Source organism: Haliaeetus leucocephalus, unplaced genomic scaffold (assembly GCF_000737465.1).
Source record: "Haliaeetus leucocephalus isolate CR32 unplaced genomic scaffold, Haliaeetus_leucocephalus-4.0 Scaffold288, whole genome shotgun sequence".
Taxonomy (NCBI): domain Eukaryota; kingdom Metazoa; phylum Chordata; class Aves; order Accipitriformes; family Accipitridae; genus Haliaeetus; species Haliaeetus leucocephalus.
This window is the reverse complement of record NW_010972724.1, coordinates 96261-122445: the sequence shown is the minus strand read 5'-3', so window position 1 is coordinate 122445 and position 26185 is coordinate 96261. Positions and strand designations below refer to the sequence as shown.

At 42.8% G+C, this 26185-nt stretch overlaps 1 protein-coding gene across 11 annotated transcripts in view; it reads right to left on the bottom strand.

Annotated features, from left to right (window-relative positions):
* Positions 1 to 3309: 3309 nt before the first annotated feature.
* GOLGB1 (golgin B1) overlaps positions 3310 to 26185 on the bottom strand; it is a 51273-nt gene continuing 28397 nt past the window's right edge. For 8 of the 11 annotated variants that reach the window (XM_010570106.1, XM_010570104.1, XM_010570108.1 and 5 more), the window contains 10 exons: positions 20458 to 25496; positions 17427 to 19377; positions 15648 to 15826; positions 14245 to 14410; positions 12980 to 13111; positions 8921 to 9079; positions 8690 to 8787; positions 7880 to 8014; positions 5560 to 5665; positions 3310 to 4951 (listed from right to left, as the gene is read on the bottom strand). In XM_010570106.1, the coding sequence (XP_010568408.1) occupies positions 4817 to 4951; positions 5560 to 5665; positions 7880 to 8014; positions 8690 to 8787; positions 8921 to 9079; positions 12980 to 13111; positions 14245 to 14410; positions 15648 to 15826; positions 17427 to 19377; positions 20458 to 25496 (8100 nt within the window). In that variant the 3' untranslated portion in view covers positions 3310 to 4816. Of the gene's footprint in view, positions 4952 to 5559; positions 5666 to 7879; positions 8015 to 8689; positions 8788 to 8920; positions 9080 to 12979; positions 13112 to 14244; positions 14411 to 15647; positions 15827 to 17426; positions 19378 to 20457; positions 25497 to 26185 lie in introns of those variants that run through there. The other 3 variants (XM_010570111.1, XM_010570110.1, XM_010570114.1) reach the window with 3 other exon arrangements.

The following is a 26185-nucleotide window of genomic DNA, read 5'->3' as shown; positions in this document are numbered from 1 at the left end:
CCCAAGACCTTTGGTACATGATCGAGAGGGGTCCTGCCATAACATCCGCTAGCTCCTTCAGTACTCTGGGGTGAATCCCATCAGGCCCCATGGGCTTGTGAACATTCAGCTGATATAGCTGGTCCCTTACAATTTCAGTGTCCATAAATGGAAAATCACTGCTTCTGTACTCGTGGTCCTCTGACTCAGGGAACTGGGCAGCCCAATATCTATCAATATAATTGACTGAGGCAAAAAAAGCATTGAGCGCCTCTGCTTTTTCTTCATCCCTATTAGTCAGGTGACCATCTTCAACAAGGATCACTCCAATGCTTTCTTTAGACCTTCTCTTGCTATTAACGTACTTAAAAAAGCCTTTCTTGTTGTCTGACACAACACTAACCAGTTTCAACTCTGAGATGGTGTTTCACATCTTCTCCCTGCATATGCGAACCACGTCTCTACTATTCCTGCAAAGCCTGTCCTCACTTCCAGAGATTGTACAATTCCTTTTTCCTCTGGAGCTCCACGAGGAGTTCTGTGTTCAGCTAAGCTGGTCTTCTGCCCTGCTTGCTTGACTTTTGACACAGTGGAATTGCCTGCTCCTGTGCTTCTAAAAGGTGCTTAAAAACTGACCAGCACTTGCTGACTCCTAAGCCCTCAAAAGCAGATTCCCTGGGGACACTACTAAGTAGTTCCCCGAATAGCTTAAAGTTTGCTCTCTTGAAATCCAGCCTAGCAACTCTGCAGACCTCTTTTCTCATTACCTCAAAAATTTTCAACTCAGCCATTTCATGATCACTGTGGCCAAGACGGACACTTACAATCACATCTTCTGTGAGCCCTTCTCTATTGACAAACAAGTCTAGGAGGGCATCTTTCCTAGTTGGCTTACTGAGTACTTGTGACAACAAGTTATCTTCCACAAACTTCAGGAATTTCCCAGACTTGCTCATCACAGCAATATAGACTTCCCAGTTGATGTCTGGGAAGTTGAAATCTCCCATAAGGACAAGGGCTACTGATCCAGAGATTTCTCCTAATTGCCTAGAGAATTAGTGCTATCAGTGCTATCCTGGCTGGGCAATAGATAGTAGACACCCAGTATGACATCTGCTTTGTTTTCCATCCTCCTAATCCTCACGCAGAGGCTCTCAACCACGTCATCCCTAACTGTAAGGGCTGTACAGTCAAACCTCTCCCTTACATATAGTGTGACTCCTCCAACACGCCTGCCCTGCCTAGCCCTCCTGAACAGCCTGTAGCCCTCCATCCCAGCACTCCAGTTGTGGAACTCATTCCACCAAGTCTCACTAATACCAATGATAACGTAGCTCTGGGAACTGACCAAGGCTTCCAGTTCATCCTGCTTGTTTCTCATACTGCATGCGTTGGTGTACAAGTATTTCAGATGCGCTCCTAAGCCCTCAGTGCTCCCTGCAGCAGTGTAGATGCTCCCATTAGCATTGCCACCTTCAGGTGATGCCATGCTAACCCTTGGCTTACCTTCAGCTCTCCTGTTGGTATCCCCTTCCCCTCTTTGATTCTAGTTTAAAGCCCTCTCAATGGGTTTAAAGTCCCACCAGTTTACAAGCAAAGATGTGTTTCCCTGCATCAGGACAGGTGGATCCCATCAGGCCCCAGCATACCTTGTGTTTTAAAGACTCTCCCATGGTTATAAAAAATGAAGTTCTGGTGGAGGCATCAGTCCTGGAGTCAAGTATTGATGTCTTGGGCACACCTGTTTCTTCCAATGTCTCTCTCCATTGCTGGGAGGATTAAGGAAAACACAACCAACTAATAATGTTCTTGTTACAACATTATTAGTACCCACATGAAAGAGCCGGTGTGGGTAATGGTCTGAAGGCTGTACTAAGCTTGTCAGTCATCTGGTGACATCCCTGATTTGGGCTGTAGGGAGGCAGCAAACTTCCCTGAAAAGAGGGTGTGGTCTGTGAGTGGGTGCCTCAGGAGGGAGTCACCTGTGACAGTAATTCACTGTTGTTTCTTCTCAGCACTGGTCTTAATGCGGCTCTTGTTGCAAGGGGTCAGTTGATCTGACTTTGGTGAGAGTACTTGCATAGGTTCCTCCTCTTCTATCTCATCACGCGCTTTGTCTACCATACCCAGAGCCTCATACCTATTCTGTAAAGGTAGCTGAGAAGGTAAGGAGGGGTTCCTCTTACAGTTCCATGCAGTAACCTGCTTCCACTCCTCCCTATCCCTTGTAACGCTGCCTTCCTCCTGACACAGAAATAGATCCTGGACCTGCCTCAGTAGTGGCCATGCTGAATTGGCTTGTGTGTACCAGAGACGGCAGAGTACAGCTCCATTGGTCAATCTCCTTCTCAGACTCTATTGCAGATAGATCAAAAAACTAGGCAAGACAGGTCCATCAGAGAAGAAACAAAAAGGCGACATGTTTGAAACAGGAAACATCAGCTAAAATGCCACATCTTTCATTAGGTCAAACCACAAAGCTGTTAGGTCAGACTATGATTATCAGATCAGGAGTTCCTTCTGAGGTTTTATTTTATTTATTTATAAATTTAATCTAAGCTGTAATTGTTCCATCTGAAAGTATGAAATATTTAAATGTATCTGAACCAGCAGAAGCTTGTCTTATTTCAGCTCAAGAAAACCTGCATCATGGACTTTAAGGAAACATACGTTGTTCATAATTCTTGCTTCCATGAAATACAGTGGAAACATTATCTTCAGTCTTACAATACCCCATTACTAGCTTTTGTTCTAATGGTGGTGGTGCACTGTAGTAGTGAATATGAACAAAGGTACCCATCTTCGGCTACAGAAAGTTGGAAGAGGACAGTATGTTTTAACTAGTCCCATCTAAGTAGCGTGCTTCCAGCTTGCTGTTGCTAACTCCTGTGTCTTTCCTGGGGTTGCACAACACTTAACAGCATGCAGTGTTCAGTCAAATGTGCCTAAATGCGAAGAAAAGTAAACCCAAGTAGATCTAGTTTTATTGGAATTGATTTCACTATTAAAATGCTATTTCCTTCTTATGTCATTGCAGCAAAACCTGGAAAAGGCTGAGAGAGGCGAGATAGTGGAAAAAGGTCATCTCCATAGGCATTCAAAAAATATGAAGAAACAGAGCTTCTGCAATCAACATACAAGGACGCGTACACAAAAGTGACCTACAGTCCCATGGTGGTCTTGTAAAAGGTATGATTCAGCAGTACTATGCCCTCAAGAGACCTCTGACATTTACATGACAACATTACACAAATTCCATCTGAAAAATAATCTTTATTATATATACAGAAGCACATGCCCCAGGAAGCTATAGGCAAAGTATTTGGTCACTGAATTTTATATAGTTGAGGAAGTCCACACAGGTAATCAAGGGCACCACACAAATGAATATATAGTGCCAATGTTCTGGACCTGCCAGAGATCCAGTTATTTTAGCTACCATGATGAAATCAATCCATCCTCAAACAGGCTTTGTTCACTGGCTAGAGAATCTTAGTTTACCAGCAGTATCAAAAGAACTACTACCTCTTTCCCATGGGAAAAATGTGACTGTTAATACTCTAGCAGAAGGCAGATACAATCCTGGCAAGTACTCTGAACAGAACAACCACTTGGTCTCTGACAGGGAGCTTGACTGGAACTATCTTCTTTGCATTCGGCATTAGCCCTTTGCAAAAGGGCAGTCTCAATTCCAGGACATACTTCTTTAGAAAACACAGCTTTCCATATATCCTATAAGATCAAGTCCATTTGCATCAGTTTGTTTTAGATTCAAAAAGTCCAATGACCAGCACTAGCTTTCTACAACAGGCTTTTCCTAAAGCAGAGATGCCAGAATGTTTCAGAACTCTAGTCCCTTTCTCAGCATAGGGGGGGACAGTTTATTTCTGGAGCTTCTGCCTTTGATTTGGGCCCACATACCACATTATGGAACCCTTCAACACAGCCTGCACAGGTTTAATCTTGTGACAAGGGTTCAGTGGACAAGAATGCAGGAGCATGGCTGCTCTCATTTCAAGAGATATGCAAGCACCTTCCATTGTGAGAGGTGCACAAATGCTGTAAACAGCAAGGTTATTATCTTAGAGTTAAGAAGTTTTTTGTTTCCAATTCCTTTCAAATAACTAAATTACTGACATTATTTTACAGGTTTGTCAGGGCAGACATATGACTGTTTTTACATGGAATGCTCAGCAGGTCCAGATATACTAATTTTGGCCTTTCTTCAACAGGAGATACAACTGAGCAGGAAACATGATTTTGAAATTCAATTCATGCTCTTTGAAGTGTCCACAACTTCCTTAGGATATGCATTTCAAACAGCACTGAGCCATGGAGCAAATCTAAGGAATGGAAGAAAGGGAAGAAGCTTCTCTTTCTTATATCTAGCTACAGGGTTTCCCCAGCCCAATTCACTGATTCAGTCTAAGAGGGGGAAGATCCTGCAGTTCCTAGAAGTGTTGAAGTACTGCAGTAACTCAAAAATATTTTTCTTATTCCTACTAGCACAATACTATATAAAATGAGTGGTGCTACCTCCAGGTACAGGAACAGATGCTGTCCTTGAAGGTTGTAGCGTGAGGACCCTGGCTCAGAAAATGTACCACTCATTTAAAAACACCAAAGTAATGGCAGATGTCCTGGAAACAGATCCCAAGCATCAGCACTGGCTGCTGCATACTTAGACAGCAAGCAACCTAGGTGCAAGTTGCCGAGTGCTCTTTAAGGGCTGATTAGGAAAAAGGTGGCAGCTGGGTGAAGTGCTACCCTGTCTATAGGGAATGCAGGCCCTCATTACACAGAGGGCTGTGGCTCAAAAAAAGGCTGTTATTCCTGTTCATAGGTGGCCCGTAAAGCACAGGAAGAGCAGGACATGGAGAGCAAGCAAATACATGGCCACTAGCAGAGGCAAGTGAGTCCGGGAACGGAAGACAGAGCGTAACAGGCGTCGTAGTCCAAGGATATTCCGAGTCTGGAAGAGTAAAAGAGAGACCAGTCAGTACCAGGACTGGGTATGTCCCCAGCTGCCTTCACCCAGAGCTCTTCAGACTGTGAAGGTAAGTTTGTTTAAACTAATCAGCATGAACCTTCCCAAACCCATTCCACTGTCAGATTTGACCTCTAGAGCCAATGCTCAGTGAAACATTCCCCTTCCCCCACTCTCTGCAGGTTTCTCGTGAACCAATTCTGCTTGAGAAAGGGCAACAGAATGCAGAACATCTCTCCCTAACATTTGGTCCCTACGGAGGTTTCTAGCCTCCCCGAGTGAAATATAAACAAATGGATCAATGGTACTTTTCTGCTAGAGCCTCAAGCTACTAGGAATCCTGATTCACTCTCTGGCCTAGAAGAAGAAAATTCTTACTTATTTGTTGCATTCTTTCACCCTTGCAGCTGAACAATATGTGGCTTTTGGAATAGAAAACAGAGCAAGACAAGAGCAGAAACCTACACAAACCTGAACAGATTTAAATGTGCCTACAGGAGTATTTAGCTGCTATAGGTTCACAGTTTTCAGTTCACATTTTCTTGCATCAGCCAGGGCTCACATCATTGACAGCCATGAATGTGAATTCTTACTTTGATGAAATTATTATCCACGGAGTCAATCAGCAAGGAATGCTCATGACCTGGAGTCATATCAATGCTAGCACTTAAGGAAGACGTCCACTCACTTGACTGCAGCCTGCCACAAAAAAACATGAAGTTAAATTCAGTTTCTTATGATGCCCCAAACCAACACTGTAGACAAGCTTAGGAAAGGAGATATTTCTTCAAAAAGTAATCAACCATTGCAAGCAAGCCATGCCCTCACTTGACAAGAACTGGTTTCATTTGTACAACTGTAGTGCTTCCTGAGCTCAAGCTGAGCAGGACTGGGTGATCCAACTAGCAGTAGTCCTCCTTCCTCCACCAGGAGACTGGTGAAACTGTAACAGAGTAGGCATATTGTGCTCTCTACACAAGTTATACTTGCTCTGTGCCAGCCACTTCCTGTGCCCATAGCCACAGAGAGAAAAGTAAAACTTCCATACTGCATGATGTGCAGATTACCATTCCTCTCCAGTAGAGAGGACAATTCAGCTGCTGGCAGTGGAGTCCTTTCTTACCTCATTTATATCCCGACACTTCAAAACTCATGATTTTTTTGGTGCTGTTTTTTCCTTTTGTCTTTCAAGAATTTCAAACTCTTTACCTTAACTGAGGTCTCTGTGTTCTACATGGGGTCTTTCGAGTGAAATTTCATAGTGTGTGACTTGAAAGAAGCCAGGGCAAATGATTTAACTGTATATTTTAAATTCTCTGAAATTATTTTGGAAGCCAACTCTGGTCCCAACAGTGCTGCTTCTTGCTAACTGTTTTCTAGTGACAGATATTCAAGATTGGTAAGATGCCTTTAAAGGATGAAATGCAGAAGCAGCACTGTCAAATCTTCAGGCTAGCATTAGTTAGTGAAGTGAAATCAGTTGTAGGAGGCTTTCATAGACTTTAATGCTAGAAGGTGATACAGTTGTCTGAGTTGTGTAGCAATTACCAGGGAACTTCATCCAGAATTCTTCCATACAGACCATTATTTTTTTTGTTGAATCAGCAAATGTGTCAGAAGAAAGCCATTGTTTTCACGTAAAAGACTCCAATAGTGAGGTTTATTTTAACTGCCAGGAAATGCACAGCACAAGTGCCTACAATCAAGTAGTGACAAAACCCACTTCTGTAGTCAATGAGGAGAAACAGGCATTTCTAACATGCATCCTAATCCTAACATCTAGTCTAGGTCAGCCTCCTTTTCTCTGCTGACTATAAGGACATCTGTCAAGTAACCCGAGATACACAGTGTATTGGGTATAAATGGCAAGGTTTTGGTAACAGGGAGTTGCAAGGGAGAGCTGTGTGGCAGGAGGCCATGAAGTGCCCTGTACCAGTCACAGCTGGTTCCAGCTGGCTTGGCAATGGATGATGCCTCACTGTGTGCCAAAACTACAACTCGAGGAGCATATGGTGCCTCTGCTCACACATTTAACAAAGGGTGGTAGCTGGTAGGGGAAGGAAGAAATGAGTAAGAAACAAGAAACAGCAGAGAGAAATCACTACATACTAATGCCAGCCTCCTACGCTGCCCTTCACCTCACCAAAGGGACTGTGTGTAATGTACAGTGCAAACAATGGGACTGGATAGTAGGAAGCAGGGAGGAGAGGTGTCCAGACTGAAGTTGAGCCTGGGAAAGGCAGGGGGAAGTGTTTTCTCTAAGTGTTTAATTGTCTCTCAATACCCAAAGTAATTAAAAGTTTATGTTAATTGGCAATACATTAAACTTGAGTGACATTCTTCAAGTCAAGACTGTTTTGGCCATGACAGATAGGTGCTTACTGAGGAGACAAATCCCCTGGAAGTATGAAAACTCCTCTTCTGCCTTCACCCAATTCTCAGTCTCCAAATTATATTCTCCAGTAGTTAATTTAACTCATTGAGAAAGCTGGCATCTCATTTCTAGTCAGAATTTGTCTTAATGTCTACTAAGTTGTCTCATTCTATCTTTGTCTACAATTGAAGGATAGCCTGAATGTCAGGAAACACTTTTTTACTGTAAGGGTGACTGAGTGCTGGCACAGGTTGCCCAGGGAGGTTGTGAAGAAGTCTACATCCTTGGAGATACTCAAAAGCCAGCTGGACATGGTTCTGGGCAAGTGGCTCTAGGTAGCCCTGCTTGAGCAGGGGCGTCGGACCAGATGAGCTCCAGAGGTCCCTTCTAACCTCAACCATTCTGTGACAGACATGGCATAGGCGTTTCTATGCCCCCAGTGACATTCTACAGCAGAATGTAGTGAAGTGCAGATGAACACAGATCTAGGATCACCATACTTTTATGGTGATACTGCCTGTTTGCTCAAGCTCACTCACCTCCTGATCTGATCCTGTGCTGCAGAAAGTGTCTCCTCTACAGCAAGACGACGGTCCCGTTCTTCCTCCAGCTGCTCCTCTAAGTATCTCAGATCCTGCTTTGTGCTGCTATGTAAATGTTCTGTTTCGGACAACCTGTCAGAAAATAACCAAGCATATGCCAAGAAAAGGGCTAATTCATGGACTATTCTGTTTCTATTGTATTCACTGATGCAGTATGTGAACAGACTCCAATATCCTTCCACTTCACAGAGAAGACTTAGTTATTTTTATTAATGGATTTAAATTATTTGGAAAGCAAGAGAGAAGATAAATCTCTTGAAGCTTCTGTGTCACATCAGGAAGTTGTTCCTTGGCTCTGTCACCCGTGGCCCCACCTTCTGAAAATGATTTTGAAAGGGTATGAGGAATCACGTGCTAGATCTTAGTTCCAGAAGGTTACAAGGAATCATGTGCTAGGTCTCAATTCCAGACACTCTCAGGCTAACAGCCTTGAGACCCAGACTATTGATATACTTAAGCAGTTACTGAGGACCCAGCCCATCAAATGAAAGATGCTAGTTTGGCTGGTGACGGTCAACTGGAATTGCTGCTGCATGTTGCCCTTCATTTTTTGAAGTTCTATCCAAAGAGATAACTAACGACAGCTGTCAAGTGCATATAACAGTTCCTCCACTTCCACAAGGTCCTAGTGTGGAACTGAGTTTTTCCAACACTCTGACAGAGAGTAACAGAAATAGGCTCATCACCAGACCAAAGACCTCCATCACGACTAACAGCCCCACCCCTGTTTTCTCTGGCTTTCTTTACCTCAGCTGCAACTCCTGCAGTTCTGGTGTGTAACTGCCTCTCTGAGGCTCATTCTTTTCTTGGGGTGCTCCTGGAGCAGCATCTGTTGCAAACAACTCCTGAAAGAAAGCATGAATGTATAGCAGATAGCACTGAATGAACAGGACAGAAAGTAGCTACAATGCTGCACAGTTAAGTGGAGCCACCTGCAATAAGCTTTCCCCTCCATTGCACCAAGACAGCCACCCTTACCATGCCCTTGTCTGCAGACTGCAGCTCCTGGAGCTGCCTCTCAAGCACCAAGCAGCGGTTCAGAACCTCATTGTAGTGCTGATGGCTCTCACAGATATTCCGACTGTTACCACGCAGCTGGAGGGAGAGGGCATTTTTCTCTTCAAAGACCTGAGATAGCTGAGAAGAGAACACAACTGCTAAGTAAAGAACTCGTATTTTTGTGAAAGCAAAATTGTTCTCTGTGTAATCGCGGGTAAGAATTCTATTGAGAACATGGGAACTGCCGCACTGCACATTACTAAGGTCCAAACATCAGTGATAATCTCCAACAGTAGCTTGTTGCTAAGATTTCCAGAACAGAGTCCCAAAATATCCACACCACGTACAGAATAACACCCTTCCAAAACAAGATTTCTGTAAGTGCTGAGATTGACTTAAACCTTTCAGAAACGTCATCAATAAATTATGATTTTATATTCTTGCTTTCTTTCTCCTTGAATTCAGCTCTCTTTCTGAAGTTTGCTAAATTCTGAGTCTTCCATTTCAACGTGGGAATCGGACTGCTTGTGATTCTGTACTGAAATGCAGAAACTTTTTCAAGATCGCAGGCAGCACTGAAGATTACAAGTATGCCTTCTGAAGGAGGAACTTCCTTCAGGAGCCTAGAAAGCAGGAGGCTAGAAAGAACTCCCGACAGTAGAAATGGAACCTGGAAACAACTTTCTTCACATAATCTCGCTCTCTGGTCCCTTTGTCTGGTCTCCCTCTCTCTCCTTCAACCTTCCCCCATTGTTGTTGTCCCCCCCCCGCCCCAAGTCTGTCCTCTCTCTTCCCTCTCCCCCTTTCTCCTCTCTTTCTTCCCTCCTCTCTTCTGTCCTCTTCCCTCCTCCCTCCTCCTTTCTCCCTCTGGTCACTTTAGAGAAAGGGCACTAAAATTCAGTGGCAGAAGAGTTGCTGATTTAGACACTACTGTCACTGATCCTCCTGAATGTGATCTATATACGGCCTGGAATATCCCCCTGGTCCATTCAGATCAGCTGTCCCAGTTGTGACTTTTTGCAAGCTCTTGCCCACTCCCAGCCTACTCACTGCAGGGAGAGCAGAATGAGAAATGGAGAAGGCCTTAACACTGTGCAAGCACTGTTCAGCAATAGCTAATACATTGGTGTGTTATCAACACTGCTTTAGTCACAAATCTATAATACAGCACCTTAGAGCCTGCTATGAAGAAAATTAACTCCGTCCCAGCCAGCTCCAGTACACAAAGTTTTAACATCATCACTCACAGTATTTGCATTTGGAAAAGAAGGAGCTATGAATCATAGAATCATTTAGGTGGGAAAAGACCTTCAAGATCATCGAGTCCAACCATCATCCATGACCGCTAAACCATGTTCTGGAGTACCCCGTCTACTCGCTTTTTGAATACCTCCAGGGATGGTGACTCAACCACTTCCCTGGGCAGCCTATTCGAATGTCTGAAACTAGACAAATGAACTGCTACATAGTCAAAAATTGGCTGGACCACTGGACTCAAAGGCAATGATCAATGGCTTGACAGCCAGCAATGAGCAGAATGCTCCTGGAGCCTACCTGGTGCACATATTGCTCAACATTGACAGCAATATAAGTTATGACATTGAGTATAGCATCAGCAAATTTGCAGCCAATATTGAATTTTGGGGAGTGGCTGACATGACAAAGACAAAACTTCAATCTGGAGGGACTTTGAGAAACTTGAGGACCGGGCCAACAGAAATCACAAGTTCAGTAAGGAGAAGTGTAAACTTCTGCACCTGAGGCAAAACCCATACATCAATATAGGATGGGAAGAGACTGCCAAGGCAACAGCTCTGCTGTAAAGGACTGGTGAGTTACAGCAGCTGCCAGGCTGAATAAAAGCCCAAAGTACATCCTCATTGTGAGCAAGACAAACCGTCTACTGGGCTACATTAGGAGAAGCAAGGCCAGCAGATTGAGGGACGTCATAACCTGTTCTGCGTGGTACCAATAAGACTGTACCTGGAATACTGGGACTGGTTTTAGGTCACTCATTTACAGCCGGGGAGATCCCAGTTGACTGGAGGTTAGCAAAATGTGACGCCCATCTAGAAGAAGGGCCAGAAGGAGAATCTGGGGAACTACGGGCCTGTCAGCCTTTCCTCAGTGCTGGGGAAGGTTACGGAGCAGATCATCTTGAGTGCCATCATGCGGCACACACAGGACAACCAGGTGATCAGGCCCAGTCAGCATGGGTTTATGAAAGGCAGGTCCTGCTTGACTAACCTGATCTCCTTCTACGACAAGGTGACCCGCTTAGTGGATGAGGGAAAGACTGTGGATGTTGTCTGCCTAGACTTTAGTTAAGCCTTTGACGCCGTCTCCCGCAGCATTCTCCTGGAGAAACTGGCTGCTCACGGCTTGGACAGGTGTACTCTTCACTGGGTAAAAAACTGGCTGGATGGCTGGGCCCAAAGAGTTGTGGTGAATGGGGTTAAATCCAATTGGTGGCCGGTCACAAGTGGTGTTCCCCAGGGCTCAGTATTGGGGCCAGTTGTCTTTAATATCTTTATCAGTGATCTGGACAAGGGGATCAAGTGCACCTTCAGTAACTCTGCAGACGACACCAAATTCAGCAGGACTGTTGATCTGCTTGAGGGTAGGAAGGCTCTCCGGAGGGATCTGGACAGGCTGGATCGATGGGCCGAGGCCAGTTGTATGAGATTCAACAAGGCTGAGTGCTGGGTCTTGCGTTTGGGTCAGAACAACCCCATGCAATGCTACAGGCTTGGGGAAGAGTGGCTGGCAAGCTGCCCGGTGGGAAAGGACCTGGGGGTGCTGGTCGACAGCCGGCTGAGTATGAGCAGGCAGTGTGCCCAGGTGGCCAAGAAGGCCAACGGCATCCTGGCTTGTGTCAGAATTAGTGTGGCCAGCAGGAGCAGGGAAGTCATCGTCCCCCCCGTACTCGGCACTGGTGAGGCCGCACCTCGAATACTGTCCTCAGTTTTGGGCCCCTCACTACAAGAGAGACATTGAGGTGCTGGAGCTTGTCCAGAGAAGGGCAACGAAGCTGGTGAGGGGTCTGGAGCACAAGTCTTATGAGGAGCGGTTGAGGGAACTGGGGTTGTTTAGTGTGGCGAAAAGGCAGCTGAGGGGAGACCTTATCGCTCTCTACAACTACCTGAAAGGAGGTTGTAGCGAGGTGGGGATCAGTCTCTTCTCCCAAGTAACAAGCGATAGGATGAGAGGCAACGGCCTCAAGTAGTGCCAGGGGAGGTTTAGATTGGATATTAGGAACAATTTCTTTACCAAAAGGGTTGCCAAGCACTGGCACAGGCTGCCCAGGGAAGTGGTTGAGTCACCATGCCTGGAGGCATTTAAAAGACATGTAGATGTGGCACTTGGGGCCATGGCTTAGTGGTGGACTTGGCAGTGTTAGGTTAATGGTTGGACTTGGTAGTCTTAAGGGTCTTTTCCAACCTAAATGATTCTAAAATGATTAGAGAAATGGGAAGGAGTCCAGGACAAGGCTGTTGAGATTGTCAAGGGATTGGAGCAGATGATGCCTATAAGAGTTGGGCTGCTTTAGCCTGCGAAAGAGGAGGCTAAATGGTCATTTTACAATAGCTTACAATTAAATTAAAAGTACTAATAAAGTAGACAGAGCCAAACTCTTTTTTATAGGGGCAGAAAATGTAATAAGGCGCCATAGCCACACAGACTGCGGCTTGGAAGAGCAAGACTAGACATTAAGAAAAAAAATTGCATGAAAAGTGTAGAGCAGCATTGGACAAAGGCCCAGATAGGTTCTGGAATCTCTATTCTTTCACCACTTAGCTAGGTAAAGTCATGGCTGACCTGATCAAATGTTGGAGACAGTACTGCTTTGAGCAGCAGAAGGATGTACTAGATCATTTCCAGAAGTCTCTTCTAATATTTCTGAATTTGTGTTACTTCACTAAATGTCCACAAGAACAGAAAGATTCATTCCTGCTCCCTGAGCCCTATTCAAGCCTACCCTCTTCCCCACATTCCTCATCCCAGACTCTGCATGCAAGTATAAGATATAATCAGTACCTTGCTGTTTAACTGCTGAATTCTGAGCTCTTTTTGGTGAAGTTCTTTCAGGCTGTCACTTAGCTGGTCCTGGAGATGTTTTGTCTCTGTTTCTAGGCTTGAAAAGTCCCCTCTCAGAACTTCTGAAGAAATCTGCCAGGGAAACAACAATGAAAAATATACTGCACATGTGACAACCCACTCTCGTATTAGTCCTCTCTGTTTACTATTCCAAGGTCAAACCCAACATTATTCCTAGGCCTGGAACTTGATCTGCTCAAGCAAAACAGCAAATAGGGAATGAACAAGAATATCCTAAAAGCCATCTGAAAATCCAAACAATTATGAAAGATCACTGAACTTGCACATACGATGAGTGCTTCTCAAAAGTTGTCTTAAAGCTATCTACAATACAGGAAAGAAAAAAAAGCGTATGAATAAGAACAAGAAAAACAAACAAAAAACCAAAGCAATGTCCACACTGCTCTTATTCAACACAGACTGAAAGGTTAGCACTGAAGCATTCTCCTGGAAAGCATCACATGCACATTGTTCTAGCTTTCTCTTTGCATATATATGTGTGTGTGCGTCAAAGGGATAACGGGAGATTTCTTCCCTCCTCCACTGTCATAAAAGCTTCTCACTGGAACATTACAGAAGTGGGCAGAAGAGTTCTTTCCTTGCTCATAATGTAATGGTATTGTACATGCAGCAGGCAAGCATCCTTCCCTAGACCAAGCAAAATACTCAATGTATTTCACTCCACATTTAGGACTGTGATACAGGGTAAAGAACGCAGAAAGTGCCATGTTCAATCCTCAGCCTCTCGGGGCCTGAGTCAGGATTGTAGATCCCTGTCATGGTAAAAACAGCGATAAAAATTCAACAGGAAACTTAAAAAAATTAGAACGCGACATTAAAAGGACAACTAAATCAGAAGATCTTAGATACAAACACAGTGCAAGAATCAATTCTAAAATGGCCAGAAAGACCTGAGAAGTTCCATACTGCTTAGAAGGACCTAAGGTGCCTAGGAAGCTCCGTCTCTTACTCTTTCTTGAAACATTAGGAACCATGAACTAAGGGAAGAGCACATAAGGGTATGCCAGAGTTTTCTAAAGGTTTTCAATGATCCAAGTTGCAATGTTGGTATAGTCCTTGGAGGCCATGCAACAAAATCTGATACTGCAGTCTGTACAAGCTGAATACAAGCAACACAGGCTACTTTGGCTGAATTTCGAACCTCACATTTCCATGCAACAAAAAATCTGTGTATTTCTACCCACCTTCATTTGGTACTGCTCCTCTACAATTTGAGACTTGCTGAGGGGCAGTCTTGTTTCTTGCATGATCCTTTGTAAATGGCTCAGTTGCTTGTCTTTTTCTGCTATGACCATCAGGTACTGCTCCTTTATGCTGCTGTTTTGCTTTTCCCAGGTAGTTTTCTCTTGTCTGCCCAGTATGACACAAAGGAAATTACCAGGAAGTAATCAGTATCACTTATGATATCCAGGTATCCATCTCAGAATGAACTGAGGATGAGTCTATTTCCTATCATTAGTCCACGCCAGAAAAGTTTTATAATTAAACCAAACCAAAACAACCCACTTAAGTACAGGAACCTTAAAAGCAGGTTTAAGGAAGTATTCAGTATTAGGCTCAACACTGCAGATTATTCAATGCTCACACTTTTGGTATTCCTGGACATTGTTTTGATCTTGCTGTACAGAGAGTTTTATCAAGTAAGTAATTGACACTGCCACTTGTCATCATAACATTATGACTGCCTCAGTCAAATATGCACCAGAACCATAGCATTGATCCCAACACAGAAACTTGAGGCCTTAACTTATTTACATTGTAGAAGCTAGACAGGAAATAAATCTCCTTTTCTTTTATCAGGAGATAAGCAGAATTTGTAAGCTGCTTCAAACTGTACAAGATCTTAAGTTAGTTTGAGGGTCAGACTGGAGGCAGGGGGAGCGGGAAGGAGACTACAAGTTTTTATATCACTTTAGACAAAGATAAGTCATATATCTTTCCACAAAAAAATCCCACCCCTTTCACTCCAGGTTCAGCCATTCTTAGATGGATCTCTGAAGTACCCGAAAGGGTTTTCCCCCCATTTTTGGAACAGAGCATATTTGGCTGACTAGTTTTGGTCCAGTTGGAGATGACAATTTACTAGACTTGAATTACAGACTTTTTTAAAAATAGAAGACATAGAGCAAATGAAACAAAGGATTAGACAGTCATACAAAATGAGTATTTTCTAAACAATGAAATCAGTGTGATAATAAAGGGTGTTCATCATCAGCTTGGAATGGAGAATTCTGTAATTACATACATAAGCTCCAATACAAGAAACAGCCTAAGTTTCCTCTCAAACAGATGATACTGGCCACCACTGGATGAAGGAAATAAAAATTAAAAGCTCACTGATCTATTTCACACAGTCATTTCCTTCCAATATGCCAGGCTGTAATCCTTTACCCTAAGTCCAAGGCAAAAGCCGAACAAGGGAAACGTGTGGCCACTCCTGAACAGGGCAAAGTGATTTAGTGATAGCTGACACAGCTAAGGCTGAGGTTCTCAATGCCTTCTTTGCCTTCTGCCCACAACTGCTCTTTGAAGGAAAGAAACAGCACATTTGCATCTCTGAGGCAGTGAGAAGACAGACAATTCTCACCTAAGCTGCTGGAGCTCCTCCTGGTAGAAAATACTTTCTTGCTTCAGCTGTTCTTGGAGACGGTGCTGTTTATCTGCATCTTGCCGATATTCCTGCAGTTGTTCCTTTAAGCGAGAATTTTCAGCTGATTCTACCCCGACTAGTATGTATTGCTGCTGCAGATTCTTCAGCTCTCTTACCTTTAATTAAAGGGAAATATCAGAGTGTGTGACAACTGAGCAAGGAGCTAGGTTTATTACTTTAAAGTGTTTAAGAGCATTTCTCACTGTGGCCATCTGGAGAAAAAGTCACATTCAGATGACAGAGAAACTAGAAATTGAATCAGTGATTACAACAGTCTACTAAAAACTGCTCAGAAAAAAAAACCTCAGAGAATTCTATTGTTAATGAGAGTAGTGAGTTTTGAGACCTTCCATGAAGATTTGACATACAGTAACAAAAAGATGCCAAACTACAGTATTAATTCCCTTATTCAGAGGAAGACAAAGTGAGACAGAAGGAGCTGGGTAAGAATAACTCCTGAAGCTGATACTTGCTGTAAACCAGGGAACTAAGGAACTAAAATCCTTTTGACAGTCTACTCAGACTGGAATTAGAAATAAGTTGTCATTACACATCCATCACTACAATCAGTTTCTGAAGACAAGATGACATGATTGACTCTGGAGACAGTCAGTAGACCCCTCTACTGAGGATCTATCTTAGTATTAGCACCACTACACAGATATGCAAGTTCAAAAAAACAGCAGTAGAGGAGGCATAAATCTACAAATAAATGAGATAAAAAACGGACAAGAAGGAAGATGTGTTTAAGACAGTATCACAAAGTCTGTTGTGAATTCACAGAAGGGAAAACTAAGAAAGTGACAGTGGAAAGCGATTGTAAAAGTCTGACCAGCAACTAGAACTCTGAAACTTGCTGAGCTGCATTGTGCCAGAGACTACAAAGAAACACATTACGTATACAAGCAAGGATGTCAAAATGAAGCTGCAATGCCTTGTACCTGTCTTGACAATCACCTGCCAAGAGGAGAAACAGACCCAAGTCTGCTCTAGTCTTTTCTAGAAATCTAAGACAAATCAAATGCACAAGCTTCCACAGTTGTGGACTAAGCAGGTTAACAGGGAACCCATATCTTATTTCTATGATTCCATATTTTAAATCAAGCTAACAAGAGAAACCACACTGCAAAATTAACAATGAAATCACAGCTTCCATATGTCAGAGAAGATAACGTAGATGGCACATACTAAATCCATGGGATCTGATGGAGTGCATCCACAAGTGCTAAGGTCACTGGGAGGCAACTCAATTACCTTTGAAAGGTCATGGCGACTGGGAGAGGTTCCTGAAGACTGGAAGAAAGCAAATGTCATCCCTACCTACAAGGGCAAGAAGGAGGAACTGGGGAACTGCAGGCTGGTCAGCCTCATCTCCATCCCTGGGAAGGTGATGGAGCAACTAATTATGGAAACCATTTCCAGATACATGAAAAAACAGGGTGCTCAGAGAAGTGGAATATCCACCAATAGGGATATTAAAAATCCAACTGGACACTGCCTTGGGCAACCTATTCCAGCTGACCTGGTTTGAGCAGGAGGGTTGGACTAGACCTCCAGAAGTCCCTTCCAACCTCAACTATTCTGTGATTCTGTGAAGACAATTATCTTTGTTTCACATTGCAAATACCACATCTAAGTTGCTGAATTTTAAGATCTGAAGATCGAAATCTCCTGTGGGGCTTTAAGTAAGAGCAGGAAGAGAGAACAAGGACTTACTACTCTGTCTCTGTCATTCTGCAAGGAGGACAGTGCCTTCTTAAGACTCTGCACTTCTGAAGGAATTGTGGAAGTGCTCCCTTCCGCTTGTTGCTTCACTTCTTCAACCTTACGTGTTTTGCCCAATTCATTCAGCAGATGGTCTCGCTCATTCTGCAGGCTTGCCATAGCTTTGGAGAAAGATTTGACTTGGTTGGAAGAGCCTTCCAGTTCTGAAGACAAATGGAGAAGCTCATCATCTTTGGCTCTGAGCTTCTGATTAAGTTTCTCAACCTGGGCCAAGAGACCTCTTTCATCAGTGGCTTTCTGCAGTTCCGTCAGCTCAGACCGCAGTGTATCTCGGTCCCTGGCAGTGGAATGTTGCTCGTCTTGTAGCTGAATCATCTGTTTCTGAAGATTCTGCACTAGACTCTTTTGTTCCTCTAAGTCTGCAGAGTATTTCTGTTTCAAAACATGAAGTTCTTCATTGGCCTGGTCTCGGCTATCCTGAAGAGAGCTCATGGACTTCCCAAAAGACTGAATTTGAGCTCTAAGATCTTTGTTTTCATCTGTGACTGCAAGAAACTTCTGTTCCATTTCCATCAAGTCCCGTGCCAGTTCTGCTACTCTCTCTTCCGCTGTTTCTGTTTCATTCCTCATTATCCCTGCATCATGATGTAGGTGCTTCAGTTCCTTTCGAAGCCTGTCCTCAGCCTCTCCCACTCTCTTGGCTGCATCCCTTTGAACACATACTAGCTCGCCCTCAAGTTCTGTTATCCTTTCCTGTGAGAGGGAAAGCTTATGACTCAGTTCTTGTGCCTCTTCCTCTCGGGCCCTTAGTTGTGCTTGACACTCCATGATAGGACCCCCGTCACGTAATGCTGTCATCTCACTCTGCACACGAGACAGAGAGGACGTAAGGGTTTCAATCTCTTGAGACATACTGACTTTATCCTCTCTCAAGGCTTCCATGCACTTCCTGAGATCATCCTGAGTATGCTTGGACTCCTTCAGCTGTGTTTCTATGATTGCCTTCTCCTTTTCCAGAGTTTGGATCCGCTGAAGCTGTGTTTTGAGAAGTTGTTTCTGTTGGGAGTCCTTTATTGAAATCACTTGGTTCAGGTCTTCTCTGTACCGCACCAACTCTGCATTCAGCTTGGCATTCTCAGAGTTGAGGTCATCCATCTGGCTATGAAAACGCCTGATTTCTTCCTTGAGCTTATTGTTTTCAGCAGCAGCCTCTTGAATTAACTGGTCTTTTTCCAAGATTATAACAAGATGACGTTCCTCAAGTTGCTTGTAGTCTCTCAGTATGCGGTCTCTGTCATCTTGCAAAGATGACATGGACTTGGTGAAGGAGTCCAGCTGTGCCTTCTGCTGCTTACTTTCTTCTCTGCTTATCTTCATCTTTTCAGTAAGATGATCAAGTTTGTCAAGAAATTTGTTCTTCTCATTTTCCAAGGCTTTTTTATCTTCTTCCTCCTTACTTAGCCTATACTCCAACTCTTTCATCTCTTCAGAATGTTGCTGCTGTAGTTCAGATAGAGCAGCCATAACTGCTTCTTCCTTGGCAGACAACAAACTAATGATCTTTTGATCCTTGGCACTAGTTTCTTCATGCAGCTTATTTGTTAGGTCCTTGGAAGCTTGCAGATCAGCCTCAAGCTGTTCATAGCTGAATTTAAAATTCTGGATAGTGGTCTCTTGTTGTTTGACCACACTCCCCAGCTTTTCTCTGACCATTTCACATTTGGTGAAGGAATTCTGTAACTCAGCAAGCTGGTCTCTCAGGCTGCTGATTTCTGACTCCAGTTTCTGCTGTTCATTCTGAGACTTGCTGTACAGTTTCTGAGATCCTTCAAGCTGCGTCAGAAGCTCCTTTTTTTCCTCTTGCAACATTTCACATGTCTTTTGGTGATGCTGAATCTCCTTCCTGGATTCGGACTCCCAGTCTTTCTTGTTGCGTTCCAGCCTGAAAACAGAAAAGAGAAAGTCAGTCACAAATCAATGAAGTATCACAGTATCCAAACCCACAGTAATAGTTTTTATTGATTATACTAATTTAGAAAAGCCACAAAATTAGTTTTACTTTAAGAAAGCAAGCTAGAAATATCCAGATGATTAGTTTTCCCTCAATTTAAAATTCAAGGCATCTTTTAAAGTTCTGACTGCACTACTGTCTGAAGGGGGTGGTGCTGGGGGAATATTTTTTAAAAGCTGTCCAATGAGATAAATCTTTATGTCAATATTGAAAAAATGGAGGAGGTTAAGCACTGAATGTTATCACCTCCTTTTCATTAAAATAATTCCTTCTCTCACCCTTTGTAGCTAACAAAAAAAAAAAAAAAAAAAAAATCAGTGAAATCACTGTTCTCATATGCTTGATGTTCATTTCATGTTCCAGCATGCAAAGATATAGCATTTTGATCACAAACATTATTTTTTACTCATGTAAGAACAGTTTGGTTTTGGAAATTCCCAGATCTGCTTTTTGGTATGTTTCCATAGATTCATCTTTCCATCAAAATCTATTCTGGGATTAAATTGGAATTATGTATCCCAATGTTCTCTTGATGTGCCAAGTTTAATCTCTGAATGCAACAACTCTATGCAAAGAAATCTATTTCAAATTTCAGATTAATAAAGACTGTAGATAGTACTCAGATGGCTACTGCTTGTCACAGAGAACAGATTTAACATGAATACTCTAATGATGAGAAGGAATATTTTACAGTGTTAATCTCCTTGTGCAGACAACAAGTACATAGTAACTCCCAGCAACGTAACTCCAAACATATTTTCTATCCAAACATAAGCAAACCAGGAGATGAGCCTTATGTTTATGGCTTTATTAGGAAGACTAATTCTGCTCTCCATCTTAGGCATTCACTAGTTTTTCCAATCACATGTCACATTTAGCATATTTACATACTCATAATTCTTTCTTTCTGGTATACTGCAAAAGGAAAGGGGAATCCTACCTCACCTCTGGCTGCTGCCTTGTCAAAAGGAAATACAAGAATACCAGCTGAGTCATTATCACCTTCTTTACCTGGATATATGAGTCTGAAGTTCTTCCACACGTATGGTCATGTGCTTCATCTGGTCCTTTAGCACAACACAAGTTTCCTCTTTTGAACGTATTTCTTCTTCCTTCTTTTGAATAGTTTCAGTGAATTTCTTCTCCCATGTTTTTGATTCACCTATCACTCTATCCCTGTCATCCTGAAGGGAAGACATGCTCCTGGTGAAGGCTGCAAGCTGGGCTAGTGTTTTGTTTAGGCTGCCTTCCAATTGCTCAGCTTCTTGATCCTTTGTCTTCAAGGAGTCTTGAAGATTGCCAACAGCTGTTTCCATACGGTCTTTCTCCCTCTGCAAAGTTGCCAGCTTTTCTTCCAGGTTTTTAATTTCCTTTGAGTGCTTATCTTTTTCCTGTTCCAGTCTTCTCTCAAAGTCCTCATCTTTTTTCCTAATTTGAATTTTAATATTCTCTTTGTTTGCCTGCAACTCTTCTTTCACTTTGACACTCTCTGCTAGAACCCTTGCTGCCTCACTCTGGGTATCATCCAATACTACTCTGCAGAGAGCAAGCTCTGCTTGGGCTTTCTTGGTGTCTTCAACTGCTTTAGCTAAAGTCTCTTTGGCTGCATCTACCTCTTTCTGAGACTCACTCTGCAGAAATTCCAGAGCTTTAACAGTTCTTTCTAAACTACTGTTCTTTTCCTGGCTTTTAATGCAGTCCTTCTGCAGCTGCTTAATCTCCTGCTGTTTCTGTTTCAGCAGTTCCTGAAGCTCCTTTACATGAGTGCTGTTGTCTGCCCTCCAACTACATTTTAGCTTTTCTACAAACTCCTTTTGCTTTTCTGAACTTTCTTTACTTTTCACCTTTGCCATCTGACATTTCTCCTCCTCAAGTTCATGCATCATTCTCTGCAAACTCTGAAGCTCATGTTTTAGTTGCTCATTTTTGATCTGGAAGTCTGTTGCATCTTGCTGATAGTTTCCAATACTCCCATTAAGTTCTGCCAGCTGATTCATGAGCCTTTCTTCCAAATCATCCTTCTCAGCCTCTAGTGTGTCCTTCAGTTCTGTCATCCTGACAAGGTCATCTTTGGTTTTTTGGACTGTTTGTTCCATCTTTGCTACCGTGTCCTGAAGAGCATTCAATTCATGGACTTTCTCTTCCAGTTGGGTCTCTAAAGCCCTTTTCTCACCTGCTAAAGTCTCAACACACATGCGGATGTCACCCAGCTGTTGCTCTGAAGCCCTCCTATTACCTTCTAGTTCTGTGATTTGCTTTGTGAGCTCAGCTATCTGCTCTATGTAGGTACCAAGATCTTCACAAGGGCTACTACCTTTAAATGCTTTTTGTTCCAGCTCTGCAGTAGGAGACTCTGGTCTAAAACTTATGTCCACTTGGTTTTCAGTCCTCTCCATTGGTGGTGGTGTGGCAACTGCCTGATTTGCTTCTTCCCCTGTTGTCTTCTGAGCAACATACTTGTCTACCAGTTCTCTGCTTTCCTTAAGCTTAGATTCTGTTAACTGCAAATGACACTTTAAGTCTGTGATCTCTTGATTAAGAGACTCCTTTTCAGCCATTACTGTCTCAAGCTGAGTAGAAAGAGACTGGTAATCCCTTCTAGAGCTCTCCAGATCTTCTTTCAGGCTAGTATTTGTAAAGACATCTTCAGTCCTGTGCAGCTCTCCATCTGTAAAACGCATCTCTGCTCTAAGCTTCTCATTCTCCTCCTCTAGTTCCAGGATCTTTTGTTGCTTTGATTTTGCAAATTTCCTCATTTTCTCCTTCATTCCATCAATTTCCTGTCCAGCTTCCTGTAGCTGCTTATCTATGTCCTCTTTTTTTGCTTCAACACTTTTCAGCTTAATGAAAATTTCCTGCTTTTCCTGCCTAACAGTTTCCAAAACACGCTGAATCCGCTCAGCCTCATTACTCACGTTCTCGTATGACTGCAGGAGAGTTTCATATTCTTTCTGAAGCTCCCTGTATTTCTCATGCCACTCAGAACTCTCAGCAGCTTGAAAGCATTTCAAGGATTCGATCTCCTTCTCCAGCTTCTCCTTCTCTAGAACAACCCTATCTAGAGTAAGTGTCAGGTTTTTACAGCATCCATCAAGATTCTGATTTTCTGTAAGTACTTTATCGACTTCTGCAATAAGTTTTTCTCGCTCTTCAGTGAGGCCTGCTAATTTTTCTGTTAAAGTATCTGTTTCTTTAACATGGCCACATATTTGGCTTTCCATATTTGTCAACTTGACACAAAGGTCTTCAATAGTAGTTTTAGCATTAGCCAGCTCCTCTTTTAGAGATTTGCTCTCCTTTAGCGCCTCTTTTCTAGAGATAAGTGCAGCTTGCAACTTTCTCTGCATTTGATTCTTCTGTTTAGCTGCTTCTGCACCATCATCTTGCTTCTCCTGAATTTCAAGCAACTCCGTTTGCAGTCGCTTGCTTTGTTCCTCATGTACCTGAGCTTGAGTTTCCAACTGACTACATAGTCTCTTGACTGAATTCTCTTTTTCCAGCAACTGTGCCTGCACATTATTGAGAGCTTCACTTTTCTCCCTTAACTGCAAGTTAAGAAACTCCATTTCTTCATCCTTTTGGTGCATAAGTGTTTTCAGGTCTTCCAGACTGCCCTCTCTAGAAATTTTTGCTCGACTCTCCTCCAATTCTGCCTGAAGACTTGCTGCCTTAGCTTCAGCTTGGTCAGAGGTTCTCTTCAGCCCTTCTATCTCCAGAAACAGCTGTGCTATGTGTTCTTGCAAATGAAAGACTAATTCTGATTTGCAAGCAAGTTCACTTTGCATATGGCTAACATTATATTCCAATTCCTCTTTCTCCATCTGCAATTTTTCAAGTTTTTTCTCAGACTCTTCCCCAGAAACATCTGCAACTTGTACAAGCTTGTTATCTGTTGTATTTTCTGCTTCCATGCATGAAGAATCCAACCCACCTTGATTCCCAAGAACACTCTCTGTTGATCCTTTCTGTTCTTGGAGCTGCCTGAGCTGAGCTTGGATGCTCTCCTTCTCTTTGCTTTGCTTATCAAATTGTTCTTGTAGGATGTTGTAATCATCTTTCTGCTGTTTCAGCTGTTCTCTGTGATGCCTGTCTTTTTCTTGAGCCTTTTTTATAGTGTCTTTGCGAGATAACAGGGCTTCCTGAAGTTTTTTTTGAAGTTGTTCTTTTTCTTGTTCAAGAGTTGAAACCCTCTCTTTCAGAGCAGACTTTTGGTTTTCTTCGAGATCTGTAGCTGCTGAACTATTTTTTTCCTTTTCTTCATAATCTTTTGGGCTTTTATTGGTTTCAGTTACTTTGTCAGCAGTTGGCTGACTCTCCATGATTTCATCTCTAATTGAAACAATGTTTGTCTTACCTTGCAAACTTCGCCTCATTTCCTCAATCACTGCCTGCAATTGTGCTTCAGTAGTTTCTTTATCCAGCAGGTCCTTCCGGATGCTCTGCAACTCAGATTCCTTTTCAGAAAGCAGTTGTATTAGATACTCCTCACTGGGCTGGCTTTCAAGTTTCACTTGTCTGCTTATCATGCTTGTCGTATTTTCTTCCCCTTCAGCTTCTTGAGCCACTGAGGTTTCCGATTCATGTTCTCTTCTCAATTGTACTAATTCATTCTCCAATTTGCTAACCTTCCTCAGAAGCTCCTTCCTGTTAACAAGTGCTGCTTGCAGCTTCCGCTTTACTTGCTCGTTTTCTTTTTTCAGAAGTTCAAGTTTATTTACTAATACCTCACTTTCTTTATGTGCTGCGTCTGTCTCATACTGCTGCTCAGATGCCTCACATTTCAGGTATATATGTTTTGCTTCAATGTTTTGGTCTTTTTCTTCCTGGGCTTTTAATAATAGACTTGTTTGCTCTTTAAGACTCTTCAGCTCATTTCCTAGAGAAAATTTCTCTTCGTTCAGCAGGACCATTTTCTCAGACATGCTGATACTGATTTCTGTCATCTGTTGGTCTTTCTCCAGTAAGGTTTGTTGCAGGCTCTCTATAGACCTGGTGTGTTCAGCAACAAGCTGTTCTAGCCTTGCTGCTTCGTGTCCCTTTGAGGCTAAGTTTTGGGAAAGCTCTTCTATCTCAGCTGTATTCTTCCTCAAGAGTTGTTCCAGATCAAGTACTTCACATTCCTTCTTCTTGATTTGGCTTCTCAGATCTTTTAGTTGCATGTCCTGGTCAGAAAGCTGAAATTGTGCTTCATCCAAGTCTTTTTGCAAAGCTTCAATTTTTATCTCCTTGGATTTAAATTCATTTTTAAGGCTCTGGATTTGTTCTCTCAGAAGACTGCTTTCACTGTCTGACAGTCTCTGCTTTTCTGAAAGAGCTAAATTTTCCTCAAGTTGCTTCACTTGCTCTTTCAGTTCTGTTATGGTAGAAAGTTCCTTCATCTGACACAGGAGCTGATCATGTTCTTCAGTCAAAACACAAAATGCACTGTCAGAATCCTCTATTTTTTTTCTGTATTCCTCAGCCAACTGGTTTAGCCTATTTATTTCTGCACCTTTTTCTCCTAGATCTTTCTTATAGGATTCTTCTGATTTCTGCAGAATTATTTGCAGTTCTATAATTTGGTTTTGTAACTTTATCAGTTCTTGAGATTCAGAGGTGCCAGGCTCTGGATCTGCTATAGAGACTTCCCGCATTGCCTCCATCTCCCCTCTGCAGGGGACAGTGGTCCCCTGGGGCACTTCCCGAAGACTGATTCTGTCTTCCTGAAGCACACCAATTTGCTGCATTTCTATTTCTCTCAGTAATGAGCTACTGCCCAATTCATTTTGTGTATCCGAAGCCTTTTGCTCTTCCCTCTCAAGAAACCAAATCTGGGAATTATCTTCCAGCTGGTTAGCTGATTCTCCTGTTTGGTTACCTGTAGAAGTTTGGCCATTTGGGCCCTTTAGCTGCCTTTTCAGAAAAGTTATTTCTTCTTGGGCTTCTTTTAGTTCCAGCAGCAAAACTGACAGTTCCTTCTGTTTCTCTGCAGCAAGATATTCTAGAATTCCAGGTGGACAACTTTCCTCAGTAAACTGCTCACTTCCATTGGGAAAGCCATCTGTTCTTGCCTAAAAGAAAATAATAGGTTTCAATTTTCCTTTGAATCCTGGGAAAGGGTCACTTTTGGAAGCATATGCTTTCCACATTTTGTACTGTAAGGATACCCTTTCTTGAGCTGGCTATTGCAATAAACAGTAGCCTCATTAATAACAGGAGGACTCCTCAGGTCATTTCTGTTCATTTCAGTTTCTGAAGTTGCAGCATGAATGATTCTGGCTTTAGGATTAGACCATACATGTAACTTTCTATTCCCTTATTTCCCATTCTCTCTTGATTACAAGATAGTATGATTCTGAAGTGTTTCAGTTCTCCTGCGATTCTCACAAGCCCTCCAGTGTACTTATCCAGCCACATTTTCCTAGGATCCTATCCATAGTCTCTGAATGAGGAGGTTTTGTCCCCTGTTCTATCTGTCCATTTAACATGGCAAAGAAACAGTGTAGAAGCCCATATTCCAGTCTGTGTCCATCTCCAAAGTGACAGCACTAGACAAAGCATCTGGACCAAAGTGCTTGCCTTTTTCCACGTAACGGTCTTAAGGTTTCCTCCCACCCCCAAAAACAGATTACAAAAGAAAAGCAGTCACAAATCCTTCCCAGAAAGCATGGATCAGCAGCCCACAAATAAGTCAACATCTTATGTCTTAAAGGCTGTCTGTTCATCAGTTTGGAGGGCAGAAACAATTTATGGGGAACCA